We start from the raw sequence: 24186 nt of genomic DNA on the forward strand, positions 1-24186 counted from the left end.
TTTTTCTGCTTGTTCGTGCTGCCTTTTACGTATAGTATATACTGCCTTTCTGGTTTTATTTCCTTGAAAGATTAAGCACCTGATTTATTTTGTATGCAGATGGTGGCCGATGGCAGAATATATCGATGTGCACTGCAGCGCGTCGACTCGAACGATTCATGAATTTCAGTGAATGCCATGGCATCACTGCTGCTCCACGGCTGCCCATCTGTTGGTGGTGACGTCGACAGCCACGGCACATAGGTGATCGATGTTGTCAGGCAACAAGAAATCATTTTAAAATCGATGTAGGAGTATTATGTTTCGTTCTTGTTCTCCTGGTTTTGATCAGGAAAAGAAGTACTGATGCTGTTCATTCAGTATACGGCTAGTGATGTTGTTTGTAAATCTCAATCAGCAAATTGATATATACTTCTGTTCACAGTCATACTCAGTGTGTTCTGATTCATAACTATATATCAACCCTATACCTACCACTAACTTAAAAAGCAGTATATACCGATACTAACTGAAAATAAGTATATACCGGTTAACTTTTGAAACAGCATATGCTGCTACTAAATAAAACTAGTATATACCGATACTAACTTAAAAAACAGCATATGCTACTACTAACTGAAAAATAGTATATACTGCAATGAACTTTTAAAATAGTATGTACTGCAACTAAATATAGCCAGTATATACCTATACTAACTTAGAAAATAGCATATACTACTACTAACTGATAAATAGTATAACCGTAAATTTAAAAATAGTATATACTGCTAGTAAAAAAAACAGTATATACCAATACTAAAAAAAATAATGGTACTACTATTTGAAAAAAGAGGAAAGTTAGATAGGTACATTGTCAATTTTGAAACCAAATGCATGGCCTCGTTCAATCGTGCACCAAATCTGTGCAGTTGTGCATTGACAAGACAATATAGTGTATACTGTTACTAAGTAAAGAATAGTATATACTGAAAACAAAATAGTATATACTACTACTAAATAAAATAGAGTATATAGTGATAAAACAAATACTAATAGTTAGTGAAAAGAGTATATACTTCTACTAACTAAGAAAGTAGTATATCTGAAATTTTTAACGTGGCAAATCCTCACCGGCTGGTGTGCATGCATTCAAAAGTTTGAAAATAGAATACCGGCCGAAAATGCATGCAGAAATTCGAATATCCAACCATTCCTCATTAGCCGGTGCCATTATTTTCTTTTTAACCCAACTATCCAATATCAACAAATGGATATCCAACAAGAAGGGGAGTACATACACTTGTTATATATATATATATATATATATATATATATATATATATATATATAGAGAGAGAGAGAGAGAGAGAGAGAGAGAGAGAGAGAGAGAGAGAGAGAGAGATGCCGTTTGGCTCTTTGGAGCAGATGCTCCGACATTAGGAGCCGTCGATGGTGTGCTGCGATCCGTGCACAATGGCCAGGACGGAACGGGCGCGTAGCTCTGTGGATGAAGAAACATGGGCAGCAAGCCAGCAAGGCTGACGGTACTGTGAGGATTAGAGGACGATTTTACCATAATACCCCCATACTAGTAGCATATACATGCACTCTCTTTCTGTCACCAATGATTCCTCACGTCCATTTGCTCATTTTCTCACTGCTTTAATCAGAGCAGCCATTTGCAGTCGAGAGCATCAGCAGGCGCGGATAATGGCTTCAGCCGCTCTTCCTCATCCCAGGCGTCTCGCCTGATGGTCATCGGCGTGGGGAACGAGACCAGCAGCCGCCCGTGTTTGAGATCCGAACAGAAGATTTCTCAAGTGTACAAAAAAGGTTAGTATGCATTCTCTATTTTCCTTGATAGAGTTTTTTTTTCTTTTGTGTTTCTCATGTTGTTGCCCCCATGTTTCTTTTGCCCTTCACATTTTGTTAAAATTTTTCCAGGAGAAGCCGGCATGTAAGGTTTAGATATGGAAAGACATCTTGCAAGAGTATGCCGACGAGCTCCAGAACTACAGCATGTCGAGGCAGTACAGCATGAATCTTTTTCCTTTTTTTACGTGGACAGAAGATCTTATTCGGTGTTGTTTATGTTTTGACCCTCTCCCAACATGCTTGTTTTTCACTTTTTTTTTTTTTTGCAAGACACTTCTGCGTGCAAGGTTTGGATATAGGAAGACATTTTGCGAGACTATGTCAACGAGCTGCTAAAGTACAACATCGGATGCCCCCATAATCCCTTCAGAGCAGTTATCGATTCTTTGAAGGTTGTGGAGGAGAAAAATCGCCAGCTTGTTCTTCTTCAAGATGAAATCGAAAGATGCCACCGTTTGCTTCAACAGAAATTCGACGACACCGAAGTCCTGGTTGAGCCTCTCGCGTCATGAGGGCTCGTTCGAGAAGGATATTCTCTATGTTTATTATTGTTGTAGTCTCATTTCTTGTAACCAAAAACCTTATATTTGGTTCCTAGTTTATTGTAATTATTTGTTACTAATAACTTCTTAGCGTCCAGTGTAGTATCATGGTAATCGCCGTGTTACTAGGGGGCGACAATCGTATTGTGGCAGATATAAGCCAAGTTAATTAAGGTGCAAATTTGATGTGTTAATAGCAGTGTGCAGTGTGCTCAGAATTTTTGGACAACTACAGCATTTCGTGTGGTACAGGGTTAATTTGGGAGGAGTACATTAAGGGCCGCTTTCATTTGGAGAAAAAACAAAGAATTTTTAGAGGGTTTTAATCCTATAAAAGAAAATTATATGAAAGCCTTTGAAACAAAGTATTGAAAAGTATTGAATCCTATTTAATATTTTAAAATTTCTTTGTAATAGATAATCCTAGTGAATTTTAGAGGAAAGTTAGCAAGAAGTTTAACCTATTGAAAAATTTTCTCAGAGTCTATGGAAGCCATCGTTTGGCTTATTTTAAGCATAAACGAAACGGCATATTTGCAAACAGAAAACAATTTGTAAATAAAACTTTTATATATGTGTTGTTAGCGATAAAAAGTAAAGGATGAAAAAAAACTACGATGAAAAAACCCTAAAATCAACTTCAAATTCAAGATTAAAAATTTAAATTTTAGCTTAAAAATTTAAATTTTAGCTTATAAGCATAAGCATGAGCCAAAAATAGCAGCTTTATCTTTCTCTTTCTCTGTTTTTAACGGGTCCTCAAAAGGATGGGCATATTGGTTCTACGCCGTGGGACTGGGATAGCGTGCTCCTGCATGCACACTTGGTGCATTCTTTTTTTTTTTCCTTCTCTGAATCTGAACGATCGAGAATGACCGGACGAGGGCAGTGACATGCATTAGTTTTTTTTTTTTTTTGATCTTTTTTGAATCTGGGCTGTGTTTAGATATAAAGTTTAGATGCAAACTTCAGTCCTTTTTCATCACATCAACATGTTATACACACATAATTTTTCAGTCACATCATCTCTAATTTCAACTAAAATTCAAATTTTACGCTGAACTAAACACAGCCCTGAAAGATTGACGGTGACCGGACGGGCAGAGAGAGGTCTGCACTGGCACTGGCGCAGACGCCGCATAGGCCTTCACTGCATGCCTGCAATGCTAGCTGCAACGCCCGCAGCGGATGAACGAGGGCTCGTCCAATGCCATTTTCAACCTTATCATTTTATTTAAAGTTATAAAAAAATTAATTATATTTAGTCTGTTGTCAAATTTTAATAAGCACATATGAAATCTTGCCAAAATTTGACAACCTTATCAAAATTTTGGCAACCTTTCCAAAATTTTGGCATTACCAAATTTTGGGTGTGTTTAAATGGGGTTGAAATTGAAATAATATGATAGAAAAGTTAAAAGTTTGTGTGTAGAAAAGTTTGATGTGACCAAAAAGTTAGAAGTTCGAAGAAAAAACTTGGGGTCTGTTCAGTGTTTGCCAAAATCAACCTTACCAATTGTTGGTAAAGTCAAATTTTGGTAATACCAAAATTTTGGCAAGTTGGAAATGTAAAGGTAATGTTTAGCTTGTTACCTTACTAAATATTGGCATAATTTTGTGAGGAGAAGTTTCTAGAATCTTGCCAAATTTTATAGGCATTACTAATATTTGGTAGTAAACCAAATAAAACTAAATTTTAGCAACTTGCCAAATAATAGAATGGTTCGAAATGACAACAATCTAAGCAGCCCCTTTGGATCTAAACACGGCCTTTGGGAAGATTTATTTTAGCATTAATTAAAGTTAACAACCCCTGAGTCTACACGCAAGAGCAGATGCATTGAAGCCAAGCTTTTTTGTCATCTTACTCCACACACAGGCTCACATAAATCAGGGTTGCGTTTTAGGGAAGAGGTCGTTCAATAATTTGTAAGAGCAAGTTTAATAGTACAGTCCAACTACTGACTCCAATTTATCTATATATAATCTAATAGCTCATTTATACAATAGTTACATACTACACTATTAATATCTGGTCCCACCTGTCATACACACACTGCGTCTTGGAGTCCGTGCTATAGCTGACTACAAATCTGTAACCCGCTGCTCTCCTCTCTTCTTATTTATCTCCTTAAAATATGTTTGCACCTGCTATTGTACCTGCTCTAATGGTAGCGGTTAGTACATGTTAGGCCCTTTTCAGACAAACAGAAACTACTCCCTCTGTTTCTGAATGTTTAATGCCATTGATATTTTTAAACATGTTTGACAATTCGTCTTATTCAAAAATATTATGAAATATGTAAAACTATATGTATATATAGAAGTATATTTAACACTGAAACTAAGTTTAAAAATATTTTAGTGTTAAATATACTTCTATGTATACATATAGTTTTACATATTTCACAATATTTTTTGAATATTAATTCTTTTCCTATCATTTGTTTCCGTGTTAAATATACTTTTATGTATACATATAGTTTTACATATTTCACAATATTTTTTGAATAACACGAACGGTCAAACATATTTATAAAAATCAACGGCGTCAAGTATTTAGAAATGAAGGGAGTATAATACTTCATACGTCCTCCGTTCCAAAATACTCATCGTTTTGAATTTTTATTTGTAACGTTTGATCATTTATCCTATTCAAAAGATTATGAATATATTATTTTTATTTATCAAAAATATGATAAGTATAATTTTATTTTCTTTTAAAGTTACACTAATTTTTAAAATAAGATGAGTCGTCAAATGTTAGAAGAAAAAAAAACATCTAAATTAAAACGGAGGTAGTACAACTTGTAAAACTGCACTAAAATCAAAAAAACATTTTTTTCCAACCCGCCGCGCAAAAAATATTACATAATCGGTTTTAACCAAATCTAGGAGTGGGCAGAAAAAGACCGAACCAAAAAGACCGAGACCGAGAAATTCGGTCCTAGGCAACCAAATTGTCAATTTGGTTAATCTTCTCGGTTAACGAATAGACAAAAAGACCGAATGAAAAAATATTCTAAATGCAACCTACAATCCACTAAGTTTAATAGGATTAAACTCTAATTTTCACATCCCTACTACTTCTAGGCTTGTAATCTAATAAGAGTCTTTACTCATACATGCTTACGAATTCTTTTTGTGATTTTTGTGTTAAAAATTTCCATTATTTCTTTGCATATATAAATATGTTGTTGAATTTCGGTCAGGACCGAGACCGAGACCGAGACCAAATTCATCGGTCCTGACATTTTTCTGTTGAAATCGATCTTCACTTTTCAAAGACCGAAAGACCGAAGACCGATACCAAAATATTTTATCAGACCGAATGCACACCCCTATTTAAACCCCTCTCACAAAAACATTTGTGAGAAAAACACTTTCAATTATACTACTCCCTCCGTCCCTAAATATAAGGGTTTTTGGTTGAATGTGATACATTCTAATATAACGAATCTAGACAAGAAACATGTTCAAATTCGTTGTACTAGAATGTGTTACATCCAACCAAAATTTTTTATATTTAGGGACGGAGGGAGTATCTCCATCGTTTGGCATATTCATATGCTTATAAGCCAAAATTTGAATTTTCAACGTTAAATTTAGAGTTGATTTTAGGATTTTTTTCATCGAAGTTTATTTTTAGGCCTTTACTTTTAGATCGCTAAGAACACATATATAAAAATTTTATTCACAAATTTATTTTTATTTGCAAATATGCCATTTAGAAATATGACAAACGATGAGGCCTATCAAAACGAGCAGATAGTGTTGTACTAGCAAGCAGCCTGTTTTTCGGTGATATGAATGCGCGCATTCATTTGGTTGGAGCAAGACGCTGTGTGGTTTTAAATTTCTGAGCAGCTGCTCTGCCCATGCCCATCTTAATGCAAATCGATGCGCCGGGATCGTACTTCGTACTACTCCGTCACTGCCGCGGGCCGTCCCATGCGTTCGTCAGTCAAACCTCGCGCACAAGAGCGGTCGTCCATCGACGTTTTTTGTCAGGGCCAAAAAAAAACGTTGTCCCCTTTTTTAACCTTTTTTTTTTCTGCCAACATGCACGGATAGAAATCCAACGCTCCACGGGTGCCAGGGTAGATTTATAGTCAGCCAAACCGGAAAGCAAGCGGGCCCTGCGCGCCCTGCCCCGTAATGGCTTCTCCCGTTCAGATAACCACCACCGACCCCCACTTGCACGTGTCCTCTGTACGAGTTAGGAGCATATGCTATATACACACACACATAGATAGATAGATACATACATACATACATACATACATACATAACGCAGAGCAAAAGTATATATGTAACCCGATGCAAGGTGAACTGAAACACAAGTACATATATACTACATTTTAACCGATACGAAATTATTAGGAAAAAACATATACATATAGGCTATATATAATATAGCAGTGTGTGTATAGACGAAGTGTCCGTGCGTTGCAACGGGAAGAAAATTAAGGAAAAACTCGCTGGTGGATCCGGCCATCTGGAGCATAGGGATGCGAGCCGCCATCCAGCTCGAAGGTGAAGCAAGGAGAGCGCAGCCGATCGGTGGCACTGAAGATGGTAGATGTTTTTTTTTTATGATTTCGGGTGTGTTAGGTCTTGGATACGACTCATATGTTCTGCTTGTTGTTGTGCTCTTTTTTGAGGATTTGTGTTTTGTCACACCCTGATTTTCATTTCAGGGATTTGTAAATTATTTATAAAATTTGTATTAAATTTCATTAATTTACAAGTGAAGTTTAATATGAGAAATAAAATGTCATAATTAAAACATGGCTATATTTAATCATTATTAAATTCTCCATGATTAATTATACTCTTTGAAATTTTCCAATCATTAATTTTAATAATACAAAGAACATTTTAGTAATTATTTAAATAATTATTAATGATTAAATGATCTAGATAAATATTTTTAAAATACTTTGAGTGTCCAACTATTTTCATGATATTTTTTGAAATTATTTGAGCACTGGAATTGTTTTTGAAAATTCAAAGATCATTTTAGTGATTAATTTAAATAGAAAAATAATTAAAATCCTTCCTCTTTCTTGGACCAATTCCAGTGAAGTTTGTTTTCCTTCCCTCTGTCTCCAGAAGACTTGCCTCCTCTCTGCTTTCTTCCTTTCCCCTTCGGCCCAGCAGCACAGAAAGTCTAGGAAGCATCCCTCAGTCCCTCCTCTCTCTGTCGCCGCGGGCCCACGTGCCAGGGTCATCTTCCTCCTCCTCCTCCAGACCGAACCCCCCTGCCCGACAAAACTGCCGCTGCCTCTCCTTCCAATCCGCCTCCCCTTTGCTCCCCTTTCCAAATTGGATGCGAAAATGGTTCCCCTCAATCTCCTCTACCCTTTTCGTTGAGAAAGCCCCATCCCATCTTGTGCTAAATCCTGCGAATTTCGGCTTTAGTTTTCATCTTGACGAACTCGGCTTAGTTTTGTCCGAATCCTGTCGTTACTGAGCCGGATTCTCCCGATTGACGGACGAAAATAAGGTGTGACGAAAGAAAAGTTACCAATCTTTTAATTATTATATACTATATATTATTATTATTATATATTATATTATTATATAAGATATAAGATATAAGATATATATCAGCTTTGCGCACATTATTGTACGTAGGTAGGTACGCGCAGACCGTTAATTAGTAGTTACGGAATGTTGGTCACGCTCAGTAGCGGAGATAGCGCCCGGCGACCCTGGGCAGGTGCCCGGACTCCGTCCAAGGCACGCACTAATTACCATGCATGCTTAGCTAGTCATGTGTAGGAGTAGTTCATTTATTATTTGATTACCGTGCTTTACACAAAAGCAAAACAAGTACTTGAGGATTCTCAATTTTACTCGAGTCATTTTGTATGGAATTATTTGTACGTACTTGTTATCCACCGATTTGCACAGGCATAGATTCGCCACTGGTCACGCTTGTCGCGTTAGCCCTATTGGTTTGGTTGCCAGGGACAACGGAAGAACCTATGCTTTTGCAGCCGACATCGTCGGTGTCTTGCAGGGCACTGTAGCCATAGCCGATGGTGATGGGCCAGCAGTAGAATGTGTGTGCCGGACCATTATTAGAAGGAGACTGAGCATTAGAAGGAGCCGGAGCCGGAGCCGGAGACGGAGGCGGAGGCGGAGGCGGAGGCGAAGGCGAATTCGGATTAGTCGAGGGGGTGATGATGTGCACCATGACCAACACGTGGAAGACGTCCTCTTGTTTGAGCCGGTGCTCTATGTACTCCATGATCTGGCTGCTGTTTGTGATGGTCACCGTCATCGCCTCCGTGTGCGACGTATCCTTGAGCAACGTGAAGCCGTTGTTGAGTTTGAACCAGACGATGGTATCGTTGATCTTCGCCGGCATCTGGCCGGATGCCCACGACGCCGGTGACAGCGTCATGTCCACTAGGCCGATGGTGATGTCTGAGCAGTTGATGATCTTGTCTTTATGCCCGCGCTGGCTGGAGTAGCTTGCGGTTAGGGAGACGGCGAGTTGTGCTGTGCTGGGGCGGCTTTGGACGAACCCTCCCTTCCAGCACGGAAAACAGAAAAGAGCATTAGCACATAATTAATTAAGTATTAGTTAAAACTAACTTTTAATATGATTTTTTTAAAGCAACTTTCTCATAATTTTTTTTTCAAAAAACACACTTTAGCAGTTTGAAAAGCGTGCGCGCGAAAAACGAGAGAGAAGAGTTGGGAACATGTACAAACGAAGGCAGCCTAAATCAGGATTCATTTTATATATATATATATATATATATATATATATATATATATATATATATATATATATATATATATATATATATATATATATATATATATATATTGTGACTTGTTTTTATCATCAACGAAATTACTTACAATATGATCAACTTGTACTTTTATATACTTATTATACTAAATTTTTAAATAAGATAAATATTCAAAAGTTACTGGAAGTCAGAGGTAGTGTGTATATATATATAATTCATACGTACTAAAATCGCCGCCAGCGACGTCGTCGCTGTCGGTAATACTTCCGAGCCATAGTCATCATACACAGTGATGTAGCCCCGGTCGATGGAGAGCTGAATCTCCTCCGGGCGACTGACCATGGCGATCACCATGACGATCACCGCGAAGGTGACCGCGCCCACCGCTAAGGCCACCACAAACCGCACCGCCACAAGGAACGGCACCGTCGTGCCGCGCCCGGCGGCGTCGTCTTCCATTCCCATGATCACGATCGATCGATCACCTAGCTATACCTAATATAATAATGCATATGTATGTGTAATTCCATCCATCCATCCGGTTCTTATATATATATATATATATATACTACTCCATGTGCAAGCGTCTGCACTGTATGCTAGTATATATTCTTAGCCCTCCATTGACGAAAGAGACATTTTTTTTTAAAAAAAAAGACTCGATCGGCGTCATTTAGTAATAATTGATTAATAGTACTATAATCTTGACTCACACGCCGGGTAACATATACTCAAGGAATCAATCGTACAAATCAAAGTCGATCTAGCTGGAACGTACTGTTCCAAAGTCCTCTGGGAATCCTGCAAAAGAAAAAGGAAAATGCTAAATCAAATTGGGACCAAAACATTTCTTACGGATTAATTTCTAACCTTAGAATCAATCTTTCAACCAAGCCTCATGCATGCCCGGCCCCTCCAGTGAGCAGCGACCCTTTTTTTCGAGAATACGCACAAGACCTGCGTATCTTTGTATTAAGTAAGGGGGGAGTTTCAACAATACAAGAGCGAAAAATTTAAAAGGGAAAAATAACATAAAAGGAAAAACAAAGGAAAATAGCACATTGAGGGGCTATATCTCGCGGCACTAGTGTGGCGACCGGGGCCGCGCGGCGTGCTAGCTCAGCAGCCCGCCTTCCTGCCAGAGGGCCGCTTCCTCCCCCTCCAGCTTTGCGACCTCGACCCAGGATTTGCTCTCGTTGTTGAAAACTCGGTGATTCCGCTCCTTCTAGATATTCCATGCCGTGAGGGTCACAATTGCATCGAACCCTCGTTGCTTTCTTTTTTCGATATTCGCTCTGCAGTTACACCACCAAGCCACGAAGGAATGCTGCGCAAATGGGAGCAGGTTCGGCCTCCCAATGACCCAAAGGATGAGCCACCAAAGCTGTCGGGATTTAGGGCAGTCAATGAGGATGTGATCCATGGATTCATCGCATTGGCTGCAAAGGACGCAGCTGGCCGGGTGTGGCAACCCTCTGCTCCGCAACCGATCGGCTGTCCAGCAGCTGCGACGGATGGCGAGCCAGGCGAAGTATCAGCAGCGAGGGGGCGCCTTACTCTTCCAGACCGGTTCCTCGGGGAATGTTTGCCGACCATGGAAGAGTGCAAGGTAGGCAGATTTGGCGGAGTATCGTCCCGAGCTTTCCCATTTCCAAACGAAGCTGTCAGGACGGTCCGGACACGGGACGGCGCGCGTGATTAGCGGCCAGATCCTGAGGTATTGGATCACGGCGTCCACTCCAATTCCCCCCCTGATGTCATTGATCCAAGTATGGTTTGCCAGGGCCTCCATCACGGTTCTCTTGTTGCGAACCAGTGGTGGGATAAGGGCGTAGACTGCCGGGGCCAGGCTTCGCACGCTGAGTGAGCAGCGACCCTCAATGAACGGACTCTAGCGACCGGCGATGGAGTTAGGATTTCAGTGTCAGGATTGGAGAGGGGGTCGAAGGAAGGAGTTCCCCTGAGGGATGACCATGGGAGGTGGTCGAACGGGCAGACGCTGCCAGCCTGCCACCACCAAAGCCATGAGGTCGGGAGCCGGTGGTGATCCGGCGTTGGCAACGGAGAAGTTGGGATCTCTAGCAATGAGGCATCTCTAGCAATGAGGCTGTCAAAAAAAAAATCAAATAATTAGTATAAGGTGAGATTTTCTATCACATGTTGTATAGACAGTAGTCTCGAAGGAAGGAAAAGGACCTGCCTGCGAACTAAATGAAATCGGCTAAATATATTTCCTTTGTTCCGAAGACGAATTCTTGAAGGATCGATGTCCTTTCGTTTTTTTACATGTCACCTAAATAGTTATAAAATTTTTTGACAATGCAAATTATTATGAAAAATATCACTTCACAAACATGCAAGGTTAAATTCAACTTCTATAAGTTGCAACAAAAAACAAAAGGAACAAATTAAACTAAAAATTTAGTTGAAAGTTCATTAATTTATAGTTATATTTGTTACCGTACGTAAAGTTGAATTTGAACTTGTATGTATTATTGTGGAGTGGTATATTTTATAATAATCTATCTTATAAATTTTTTATAATTATTTATTACTCCTTCCGTTTCATGTTATAAGACGTTTTGACTTTGGTCAAATTCAAACAATTTTAAATTTAATTAAGTTTATAGATAAATATAGTAATATTTATAGTACCAAATTAGTTTCATTAAATCAATAATGAAATATATTTTCATAATAAATTTGTCTTGGGTTGAAAATATTATTAATTTTTTTCTACATAGTCAAACTTAAAGCAATTTAACTTTGATCAAAGTCAAAACGTTTTGTAACCTGAAACGGAGGAACCGTTTCAGCGTAGGTGATCACAAGCAAGAAATAAATGGAAAGATGATATTACCTTTCCCCTTTGTGTCCTTTGTTAGCTGGGAGTATCGATGGATGGTGTAGTAATCATGCAATGCATGGTACGTACAATCTCCCCTTTGTTCCTTTTTGTTAGCTGGGGAGTATCGATGGGTGGTGCAGTAATCATGGTGCTTGCATGCATGCGATCGACAAATCACACACTCGAGAGGAGTTGAATTAATTAATTTCACAATCGGCCTAATTAAGGTGGTGTTTGGATCCAAGGACTTAGCTTTAGTTCTTGTATTTAGACACTAATTTAGAGTATTAAATATAGACTACTTAAAAAACTAATTATATAAATGAAAGCTAATTCGTGGGACAAATATTTTAAGCCTAATTAATCCATAATTAGAGAATGTTTACTGTAGCATCACATAGGCTAATCATGGATTAATTAGACTCAATAGATTCGTCTCGCGAATTAGTCCAAGATTATGGATGGGTTTTATTAATAGTCTACGTTTAATATTTATAATTAGTTTCTAAACATCCAATATGATAGGGATTTAAAAGTTTTAGTCCCATCTAAATAGGGTTTAAGACCTAGATATCATATCCTATCCTATATATGTAGCGCTAGCAGTCATCAGTTGAGGGAGTTGTAGTAGGAGTACGTATCCAGTACTGGAGTATAATTAAATATATATGGCTTGGAGTAGGAGGAGTACGAGCTGCGGCGGTGCATGTCGGCGGTGGGGCGGAGGAAAGGTGAGCGGCAAGCAGTTGGTGATGGCAGCGATGATCGGGACGCTGGCCCTGCTCGCCGTGGCCTGCTCCGTGACCGTGGTCCTCAGCCCCGCGCACCTCGTCTTCGGCGCCCTCGTGAGGGAGGACCACTACTACTACAACAGGACGGCGCCGGAGCGGCAGATCAACGTCACCATCACCGCCAACAACACCAGCAAGCACGCCAAGGTGCGGTACCTGTCCATGAAGACCGAGGTGTGGCTGGACGACAAGGACTGGGTTCCGGTGGACCTGGGCACCGACAACAAGACCTCCAATCAATTCCGCACGTGGTGGCAGCCGCCGGACAGCTCCACGCAGCTCACGGCGGGGGTCAACGTCCTGGAGACGTATGGGCTGCCTCGATCATCATCGGCTCCGCCTCCGCCTCCAGGTAGCAGCAACGACAACAAGGACTACACGGTTGTGATCAAAACCCAGGTGCAGTTCAGGTACGGCCCTGCTCACACAAGGCTCTACAGCATCATCGTCACCTGCCCCTGCAACACCAACTTAACACGGTACTACTACGACAGTAAAACTGATGTGGGCCACCTTTACTTCATCAACGACGTCTGTACCTATTAGCTAGTGTCATCCATGTTTCAAGAAAAGTTTAATTTTACGCTCCGTTATCCGTGTTTAATTGCTGAGTCGGTTTTAATTTTATATTTTGGTTTTAATTAATTTTCTACTATATATTATAAAAAATTAAAGATGTTTCCACGGTCCGTCATTCGTGTTTTAGTCGTTTTTAATTTTTAATTTTGGTTTTAATTAATTTTCGTAATTGTTGTCTACTCACGAGAAAAAAAATCGTCCGTGTTGTTTATTCGCGAGAAAAAGCCGGATCGGACTAAAAGAAGGAAACGTCATACGCGTGAACTACACAAAAATCAGAGAAAACAATCATGTTAAGGATTCGAACACAGCTCTATAAATGGCCATAAGGCCCGAGGCCCGACGGCCCGGCCCAAGGCTTGATATTTTGGTCCGGCCCAAGCACGGTATGGCCCGACTAGGGGTTGGGCCCGTGCTGGCCCGGCCCAACCAACGGGTCGTTCCTGGGCCTCCCCACCGACACGCTGGGTTGGCCCGGCACGGTCGGGCCGGCATGGCACGATGGGCCGGCACAACCAGGCCCGGTACAAGAGTATGGGGAAGCATAACAGACTTAATTTTAACCATCTGTAAGGCACGAGGGAGTACAAATAGACATATTATATGTCACGGCCCAAAAAATAGGGATGTAAAATAGACTTATTTTAGTTATATATATATATATGTCACATCCCAAAGAGGAGGGAGGAAAATAGACTAATTAAAAAAAGACACGATGGACCACTGTGCCTTCGGGTCGGCACGGCACGGCCCGACTGCTGGTGGGCCATGCCTGGGCCTGAGGCGCGGCACGTGGGCCGGCACGGCACAGCCCGAAACGCCACTCGGGCCGTGCTGGCCCGATAGCCATTGGGCCGTGCCTAGCCCGTGCCTGGGCCGGGCCATGTCGGGCGGGCTTTTGACCATCTACACACAGCTCTCCCTGGTATATGCTGCTACCTGCTCTCATCTAGCCACTAGACCCGTTGTTGTTTGTAGGGGTGAAAACGGTACATAATTTTTCCGGATTCCGGACCTATTTTCGGAAACGGAATTAGCCGGTCGGAATTTTTTCGGAATTTCTCGGAAACGGAATCGAAAACGGAAATATTTTCTCGGAAACGGAATCGAATATGATAATCGCAGTTTCCGTCGGAACTCGGAATCGGTCGGAAACATTCCGGAAAATTTGTCGGAATTTCCGAAGTTAAAAAGGCCCATCCAATCAATAGTCCATCATCCCTCCCCAAGTCCCCAGCCGGCCCAACCCAAGTTGCTAACCCTAGAGAAGAGAGTGGAGAGAGAGAGAAGTCAGACAGATCGGGAGGGAGGCCGAGAGCGGCGCATCGCCATCCAGAGGTGGCGGCGGAGCGGCGCTTCCAGAGTGCGCCACCACCCACCGCTGGCCTACCATCCTCGCTTCCTCGGCTCCTCGCTACCTCGCCCCCGCCGTCTCGCATCTCGCGCCGCCCTTCCTCTCTCGCTCCGTCCTCGCCCCCACCATCTCGCGGCGCTGTCCTGCTGCCTCTCGCCTTTTCACCGCCGCCACCACCACCGATGAGGCGACGACGACGCCACAGCCACACCACCGACGCCGGCCATACCGACACGACGCGACACCGACGACGAGACCACAGGCCACAGCCACACCACACCAACGACATCTCAAGCCCCACTGGTTTCCTCACCGCCACCGATGCCGAGCCGACGCCGACGCCTCCAGCAGCCTAGCGGCGACAGTAAGCAGGTGTTCCTCAACCTCCACCTCTATCTATCACTCTTTGTTAGTTGTTACTGTGTAAATGATTGATTTGTTTGTACTAAGGAGCTTGGTTATACTGTGTAAATGATTGATTTGTTTGTACTAAGGAGCTTGGTTCTGTTAATTTTGAAGAAGAGAACTATGTAGTATGTACTGATGGTGGAGTGAAAGCACTGAATAATAGTCTATACTCTATACCTTATACCATAGTATCTTGCTGTAATTTTTTTAGAATATTTGTTATGCAAATTATATGAAGTTATAGAAGAATATATTTTACTGTGAGGCTCAGTTTGAGAGGTTTATGTATTCCGATAAATTTTCGTTACCGTATCCGAGCCGGTTCGTTTTCGCTCCGTTTTCGGTTTTGATAATATTCGTTTCCGTTTTCATTTCCGGGTTTCCGATTCCGAAAAAAATATAAAAACGAAAACAATAAAGTTTGTTTCTGTCCATTTCCGTCCGTACCGTTTTCACCCCTAGGTATTTGTGCCATATAAGGAAATTGACTGCTTTTTAACCAGCAACTGAACCGGGTGAACTGATGGCCATTCTGCTCGACCGGCAAACGAGTTACTTCACCGGTTCGATGGACGGTCCAAGTTTTTATACTAGAGCATCGTCATTTATCTCTATCTATATCTATATATATACTACTTAAAAAATTCAAAAGTTTTTTTTGCCGTCCATCTAAAATAAAAAAAAGAGCAAGTCCGATTGTATGGTAAAAAGGGCGGAAAAAAGCGCGGCAAAAAAAATCCCATTTCTATCCGTTTTCGTCGTTTGTATATCTCTTCTCTATCTCTAATCTAATTTAACTATTTAAAAGAGAGGTTTCCATCATACGTTAAAAAAGAAAAAATGTGCAAGAAAATAAATACGGTTTACAAAAAAACGCGTAAGAAAACAAAGAAAAAGAACACGCGAGGAAAAAATGTCAAAAAGCACAAAAAAACGCGCTAGAAACGAAAGGTTTCCATCGTCCGTAAAAAATAAAAAAAACGCACAAGAAAAAAGATTTCCATCGTCCGTAAAAAAGAAAATAAAAAACATGCAAGAAAAAACTATTATGAAAAAACGTGCCATTTTTAAAAATTGTTTGAAAAAAATGCGCATGAAAAAAATAAGCTGTTGTGAAAAAATGTTAGAAAAAAAGCTAAATTGATGGAAGCTTGGGCCGGATAGAATCCATCGATTTGTTTTTTCCATCTCCTACACCGCTTTTGTTTCGTCATCTGTTCTCCTGTATTTAAGACCCTTCACGTCTCTGTAGGCAATTATCATATTATTCTTGTTAAGTATAGCTACTATTCTTGATAACATATTATATGGAAATAATATTAAAAAATAAACATATTTTAAATTGTTACTCTCTCCGTTTCAGGTTATAAGACATTTTGACTTTGATCAAAGTCAAACTGCTTCAAGTTTGACAAAATTTGTAGAAAAAATTAATAACATTTTCAACCCAAGACAAGTTTATTATGAAAATATATTTAATTATTAATTTAATGAAACTAATTTAGTATTATAAAAATTGGAAAGGCAAGCGATTGTGTAATACTATCTTCCTATAGTTGGTACCCACTAAAAAGCATTTACTCCCATAAAGCACGACATGCAAGAAAACCACATCATCAATAATTTTAAGCCATCGGATCGCATTAGTATAGAGTCATTAGCCATTGAATCAAGAAGCTAGCTACTCATCCATTCACCTCCCTTTAGCTCATAATCATGCCTGACATTGTTATCCATTCTGCACATCCAAATCCTTAAATATAATATTAATATTTTTTTTCTAAATACAACTCTAATTATTAAATAAGACGTAAGCTTTGTTTTATTAAACAATTGGATAACATACAATAATTAGGTATCATTAATCCAAACTCATTTTTAAAACATGCTTGAGATAAAGCAGAGAAGTGCTACACTATCTAATTGTGACGATATCCAGATTGTGCATGAAAATAATTTTCATATTGTCGTCGGGTGATACCCGTAGAACGGATATAGAGAGTATTGGGGTACGCTGGTACAAGGGTCTACGTAGTACGACATCAAGCAAACAGAAGACGAAGATTATACTGGTTCAGGCCCCTTGATAGGTAATAGCCCTAATCCAGTTGGTATGGGATTATATGATGGAAAATCACAGGTTACAAAGGGAACAAAGGAACTCGATGAAACCGACGAGATCGTAATCGAGTTAATTCGACTAGACCTCTCGGCGATCTGGCTTCCACGGGCTCCAACTTCGTAGGCTGTGGTGGTGTTGGCTATATGCGATTCGATCTCTTAGGTCCTCCCAGGGGGTCCTTTTTATACCGCAGGTCAAGCAGTCTCCAAGCAGGACTCGGAGACGTCGAACCGCACACGGTACGTTGACAACCTAGTCTTGTCTGAGTAGGTCTCTTTACATCTGCCAATTCCGCGAAGGATTTCCTTAACTCATACAGAGTATGTCCATGTATGCACGGGCATGCCATATCGACATGTGACATACATCGAAGGGTAAGGGGTATCCCTAACCCGTAACCCTGATAGTAGCCCCCGACTTCTGCTTAAATGAACTCATGTGACCAATCGCGACTTCTGATGTCGAAGCTGTTGTCGTTCTCGGTGTGCGAACCGTAGAGACAGGACACAATCGACAACACCATGTGAAGTCCAACAGTCATGAGTGAATTTAAACTGAAGTCTGAAAAACTACCGCGCGTAACGGACCTAGAAATTTCCGGCGGTAATCTCTCTCTCCTTTCCTTGGAATTCGCACCGTCGGAAATGCGTCTATTTAAGAGGATTTTGAGGATCCATTTTGAAGTCCGCCCATTGTGCAAAAAAGCTCTCCAGCCTCCAGGCGTTCCTCGTCTCCTCTGCTCCTGCAAAGCCCTAGCTTGTTCATCTCGGCCCCTTCTCCGGCGATCTCTGGTAGCGATGGATCTCGGCAAGTCTACCTCCATGTCACATCCTGAAAATTCAAAATTTATAAATTGTTGTTTAAATGGAATTTTTAGAATTAATTTTAAAAAGTCTTGAAAAGAAGATCAAAATTTTAATTAATAAATTCCAATATAAAATGAGGCCAGATAAAATTTCATTAAATACTTTGCTTAATTCTATAATTCCTAGATTTTTCTGGGATTTATTTGAGCTAAGGAAGTATTTTTAATAAATGGAATTGCATTTAAGAAATAATTTTAATTGAAAAAGGTTTTAAAAAGTCTCTTTTGGCTTTGGGCCGAAAGTCGGCCCAAAATCCCTTCTCTCTCTTCTCGGCCCAGCTGGCCCAGTCCGCAGCCGCGCGCGCGCGCGTTCGGCCGCTGACAGGTGGGGTCCACCTGTCAGACCCTTCGTCTTCCTTCGGCCGCCGCCGCCCGAAACCCTAGTTTCGCGCCGCCGCCGTTTCCTTTCCAAATCCGGCCGTTCCTTTCCTTCTCCGGCCGAATTGTTTGAGGGGAAACAATCTCCGGGATCTCCTCTACCTTTTCTCCTTTGGAATCTTCGGCTAAATCGGTTTGGAAGTTCGTGGATTCGAGTTCGATTCGGATCGGCTTTCCTCTCTCCAAGCCGAGCTTTCCTTCGCCGTTGCCGCCGCCGTGGGCCTTCGCCGTCGCCTCCGAGCCCCTTTAAAAGGACCCCCGGTGTCTCCTCTACCCGCCGCCACCTTCGCCTTCGCCTCTCGTCGCCCGTAGAGCTCTAGCGCCGTGTGCCCTAGCTTTGCCGTCGTCGCCGCCGCTCCAGCCGTGCGCCGCCGTCGTTTCAGACGTCGCCGTCGCTCGGGAAGACCACCGTCGTGCTCGCCAAGTCGTCGCCGTCCTCGTCCGCCCCTTCGCCGTCGCCGGAGATCATCGGAGTAGCGTCGCCGTCGTCAACCCGAAGGTTCCCGCCGCTTCTTCTTCGTCGCCGTCGCCGTCCGTTGGTCTTCCGCCGTCGTTTTGGTCGCCGGTGAGTTCGCCGTGCCGTCCGCTACCCGTTGGTGCTCTCCGTTTGCGTCCTAGCGCCGCCGTTCGCCGGCGAGCGTGCGCCGTTCGAGCCGTCTCCTCCGCCGAGCCGCCGCCGCTGTCGGTGACGTCATCGCTGACGTCATCAGGGTCGTCCGTCGTGCGCCGGTCGTGGACCGTTCGATCTCGGCCGTCCGTTTTGGTTTGGATCAATCTCGGCCGTCCGTTCGCGTGAACCGTCGCCCGTGCGCCCGGTCCACCGAAACCCTAGCCCGCTGACGCAATAAATCCCCTTTTCCTTTTCAAAAATAATTCATTATTGCGTCATAATTCAATTTAAACCGATTTAAGTGTTTTAATCCGATTTAATCTTTAAAAATTCATAACTAATTCATCTTAGCTCCGATTTAGTTGGTTCAAGTCTCTAAATTTTTCTAAAATTGAGATCTACACATTAAAAATATCCACATGTACTGTTCATGCTTGTTTATGTGCTGTTTTGGTGATTTTTCTCTTTTCTGCTTAGATTCCGTCGTTTCCGGAGAGTCCGTTTTCGCCGGAGAAGAGTTTGAAGAGTTCCAAGGCCAGCAAGGCAAGTCACACAGATCCCAAACAACCCTTTGAGCATGTTGAACCCGTTTAAAGCTATTGTTTTGTTTCAACTTATGCATTGTTTTCGAATGTCATTGGGTGGTGAACCTTTCCCATTTAATTATTGGCCGAAGATGACTTTATTTTCCTATGGGTTATAATTTGACTAGCATGGACCTTATATATTGGATTGGTTCAGCTAGATGTTATTTATAGTTGCTTAGCCATGCTTAGAAACATTAGCACACAATTGGGATAACTAATATTTCACTATCACTTATGGTTTAATGATAGTTCATGATGGTTAATCGTGATTAGTTAATTAATTAATGTGCCAACTAAAACCTGGTAATGGTGGGTTGTGAGCACATGGTTTTGATGGTCGTGCTCATGACAATTAAGGACCGGTTCACGAGTTTCGGTTGTGAAACATTAACCGTGCCAACCACAAGCCAGCATGGGCAACGGCTTTATCTTTTGTATAGCATGGTTCATTGCGGGGCACCAGACTGAGAAGTGGCGGAGATAAGCCCACGGGGGTCGCTGGGGAGTCCATGCCTCTGGTTTTTTAGGGGGTGATTATGATCCAGGAAGGTGCGCTGCAGTGGATTGTGTTGTACGAGGGGTATTGTCACAACTCCTTTCCGAGGTAGATAAAATTTTGTTAAATACTGAAATTAAATTGGGCTAGATAAAATTTTGTTAAACAGTCGATTTTGGTTTTTATTACCAAATAAACAGTACATAAAATTTAAATTTAAGCAATTCGACTGGAAGACAAGAAGAACAGGATGGACACTCGTAAGAGAGGAAGGATTGTTTTCCAGGAGGCACAAGGTAGTAGCCAGAGGCAGCGTATCAAGCCACTCCAAATTGGTGAATCTTCTTCCGCTGGTCAAGGACAGTTGCAACAGTTGAACATCAGTGGTGAGATCAAATCAGAGACTACTGAAAGCAATGAAGATAACATCGAGCAAGCTAATCAGCCGGTGCCAGTTCAGCAGGATCAGTCTCAAGAGAATAACAGTAGTGGAAGGAAGCAGCAGGTATGTTTTAATTGTTACAAGCCAGGTCACTTTGCAAGAGAGTGTCCGAAGCCGAAGCATCAGCAGCCGCAAGGTCAAGTCAACAACATTGTCGTCACAGGAGCCAATGCAGTGCCAGTTGCGTCTTCAAGACTTGCGTTTTCAAGTGTTACAACTCAGCCACCAGTTTCAAGGCAGCAGTAGTTTTCTTGAAAGCCTTAGAATAATTATCGGAGTTATGGAATAATAAGATAGACTGCAGTCTACCTATGCCCTTTTCTTTCTAGCCGTTCCGAATCTCGGGACGAGATTCTTTGTAAGGGGGTAGTTTGTCACATCCTGATTTTCGTTTCAGGATTTATAAATTATTTAATAAATTAATAATAGAATTTATATTAAATAATCTTTAATTTACAAGTGAAGTAAAATGTGGGAAATAAAATTTCCTAAATCTAAAGCATGGATGGATTTAATTTTTATTAAATTCTCCATGATTAAGTCAACTCTCTGAAATTTTCTCGGATTTTTCAGAGCTCAATTCCTAAATGATACAAAGAACAGTTCAGTAATTATTTGATCAATAATGATCTAATTATAATTGTTAAGTGCTTTTCTTGTTTAAAATCCTTAAATTATAAATTGTTGTTTAAAAGGAATTATTAGAAATGATTTTAAAAGCCTAGAAGAGAAGATCTAATTTTAATTTGTTAAATCTCAATATAAAATTAGGCTAGATAAAATTTTGTTAAATACTTTGCTTAATTCTATAATTCCTAGATTTTTCTGGGATTTATTTGAGCTAAGGAAGTATTTTTAATAAATGGAATTGCATTTCATGAATAATTTAAATTGAAAAAGGTTTTAAAAGTCTTCTTTTGGCTTTGGGCCGAAAGCCGGCCCAAAACCCTTCTCTCTCTCTTTCCCTCGGCCCAGCCGGCCCAGTCCGCCGAGCCGCCGCTCTTCTCTCTCTCGCTGTCGCTGACAGGTGGGGCCCGCCTGTCAGGCTTGTCTTCAACCTCGCGTCGGCCGCCGCCCGAAACCCTAGCCGAGCCGCGCCGCCGCCGCTTTCCAATTCCGTCGCTCCTTTCCATCTCCGGCCGAAGTGTTTGAGGGCAAATGATCCTTGAGATCTCCTCTTCCTTTTCTCTTTTGGAAACATCGGCTAAATCGGTTTGGAAACCGGTGGATTCGAGTTTGAATCGGATTCCTTTTTTTTCCCTCCAACCCGATCTTTCCTTCTCGTCGCCGGTCGCCGTGGGCCTCCGTCGCCGCCTTCCAACCCCTTTATAAGGACCCCCGAGCTCTCCTCTACCCGCCGCCTCTCTCGCCTTCGGCCGCCGTCGCGTCTAGTGCCGCCTCAGCGTAGCCCTAGTCGCCGCCGTCTTTGCCGTCGGTTCAGCCGCGCCGCGCCGCCGTTGCAGCCGCCGTCGTCGGTCGCCGTCGCCACCATCGGGTTCGCAAGGTCGTCGCCGTCCTCGTCCACCGCTTCGCCGCCGCCGAAGACCGCCGGAGCGCCGTCGCCGTCGTCGACCCGATCTTCGCCGCCGCTTCTTCCTCGTCGCCGGCGCCGTCCTTTGCTCCTCCGCCGACGTTTTGGTCATCGGTGAGTTCGCCGCGCCGTGATCTACGTCTTGGTGCCCTCCGTTTGTGCCGTAGAGCCGCCGTTCGCCGGCGAGCGTGCGCCGTTCGAGCCGTCTCCTCCGCCGAGCCGCCGCCGCTGTCGCTGACGTCGTCGCTGACGTCATCGTCGCCCTCTCCCGTGAGCCGGTCGTGGACCGTTGGATCTCGGCCGTCCGTTTTGGATAGGGTTGATCTCGGCCGTCCGTTCCCGTGAACCGTCGCCCGTGCGCCCGGTCCACCGAAACCCTAGCCGCTGACGCAATAATCCTCCTTTTCCTTTTCAAAAATAATTCATTATTGTGTCATAATTCAATTAAAATCCATATAAAGGTTTTAATCCGATTTAATCATTAAAAATTCATAACTAATTCATTTGAACTCAGTTTAATGTGGTTCAAGTTGCAAAAGTTGTGTAAAATAAAGATCTACATATTAAAATTGTCCATAAATTGAATTAAATTTATTTAATTCTTTTTAAATGGGCTTTAAATAGATTTAATCTTGTAAAATTCATAATAAATTCATTTGAAGTCAGAATGAGGCCGTTCAAGTCTCATAATTCATCTAAAATTATGATCTACATGTTTGTTTACTTTTTATGTATTGTTTATTTGGTTTTTATTAGTCTTTTTCCTCGTTTTGCGTGTTAGCTTGTCGTTTCCGTCGTTGCGAAGGTTCGCGAGTGCGCCGGAAGTGTTCAAGAAGATTAATTGAAGACCGATTATTGCAAGGCAAGTCACACAGATCCTAAACACAATCCTTTGAGCATGTTGATCCTATATTTAAATTCTCCATTTATTTCAACTGTGCATTTATTTTCGAATGTCACTGGGTGGTGTGAACCTATTCCTTTGTTATGGCCTGTTTGCATTGATTACTTTATTCCTTGATACCTTGGGTTATTATAACTTGACTAGTTGAGCTTTATATATTGGTTCAACTAGATATTAGATATAATTGCTTAGCCATGCTTAGAAACATTAGCACACAATTGGGATAACTAATGTTTCACTATCACCTATGGTTACATTAAATGGTAGCTCACGATGGTTAATCGTGTGATGTTAATTAATTGATAATTAAAACCTGGTTAAGGTGGGTTGTGAGCATATGGTTTTGATGGTTGTGCTCATGACAATTAAGGACCGGTTCGCGAGCTACTGTTGTGAAACATTAACCGTGCCAACCACAAGCCAGCGTGGGCAACGGCTTTACCTTTTGTACAGCATGGTTCATTGCAGAGCACCAGGTTGAGAAGTGGCGGAGATAAGCCCACGGGGGTCGCTGGGGAGTCCATACCTCTGGTTTTTGAGGGGATGACTATGATCCGGGAATGGTGCACTGTGGTGAGTTGTGTTGTGCAAAGGGTATTGTCACAGCCTCTATTCGGGTACTTTCCAGTATCGCGACGCATGGTAGACTTGATGTTGAGGCTGTCTTGTGGGTACAGTGGTACACCTCTGGCCAGAGTAAAACTATTCGGATAGCCGTGCCCGCGGTTATGGGCGAGTTGAGCAATGTTTTTCGTGATTAGTCTCACACCTCTCACAATAATTATAGATGTTATAACTGGTAATAATTTGCTTAGCTCCTGGTTTGGAATGGATAATTCCTGGTTTGGAGATTAGATCTGTACAGCCGGGTATGGTTGTTCAGGATGGTTGGGCCTGTGCAGCATGGGTGTGCTGTTCAGTGTTGATTAAAATTCCTGATTAATTACTCCACTGTTTTACTTCTCTTAAATGTTTTGCTAAATGCTGCTTTTGCAAATGAGCCAATATTATGCCATCCTTTGGTATCCTTGTGCACTTGCATATTTGCTGTGTGGCTTGCTGAGTATGTCATATGCTCACCTTGCAATAATCAATCAACCTC

General features: G+C 41.9%; 1 protein-coding gene and 1 long non-coding RNA gene across 2 annotated transcripts; one reads left to right on the top strand and one right to left on the bottom strand.

The window, feature by feature from the left end:
* The first annotated feature begins 1608 nt into the window (after positions 1-1608).
* Positions 1609-2590, top strand: LOC9268694 (uncharacterized). Its single transcript, XR_001546668.3, has 2 exons — positions 1609-1812; positions 1924-2590. It is a non-coding gene; the product is annotated as an uncharacterized lncRNA (long non-coding RNA).
* A 5575-nt stretch (positions 2591-8165) lies between these two features.
* On the bottom strand, positions 8166-9701 carry LOC4339955 (uncharacterized). The gene is made up of 2 exons (XM_015787345.3): positions 9395-9701; positions 8166-8940 (listed from the first exon to the last, which is right to left on the bottom strand). The coding sequence occupies exons 1-2, from the start codon at positions 9632-9634 to the stop codon at positions 8296-8298; spliced, it is 885 nt and encodes a 294-aa protein (XP_015642831.1). The 5' UTR covers positions 9635-9701; the 3' UTR covers positions 8166-8295.
* Positions 9702-24186: the final 14485 nt, after the last annotated feature.

The sequence above is a fragment of the Oryza sativa genome, chromosome 6 (assembly GCF_034140825.1).
Source record: "Oryza sativa Japonica Group chromosome 6, ASM3414082v1".
In the NCBI taxonomy this organism is placed as follows: domain Eukaryota; kingdom Viridiplantae; phylum Streptophyta; class Magnoliopsida; order Poales; family Poaceae; genus Oryza; species Oryza sativa.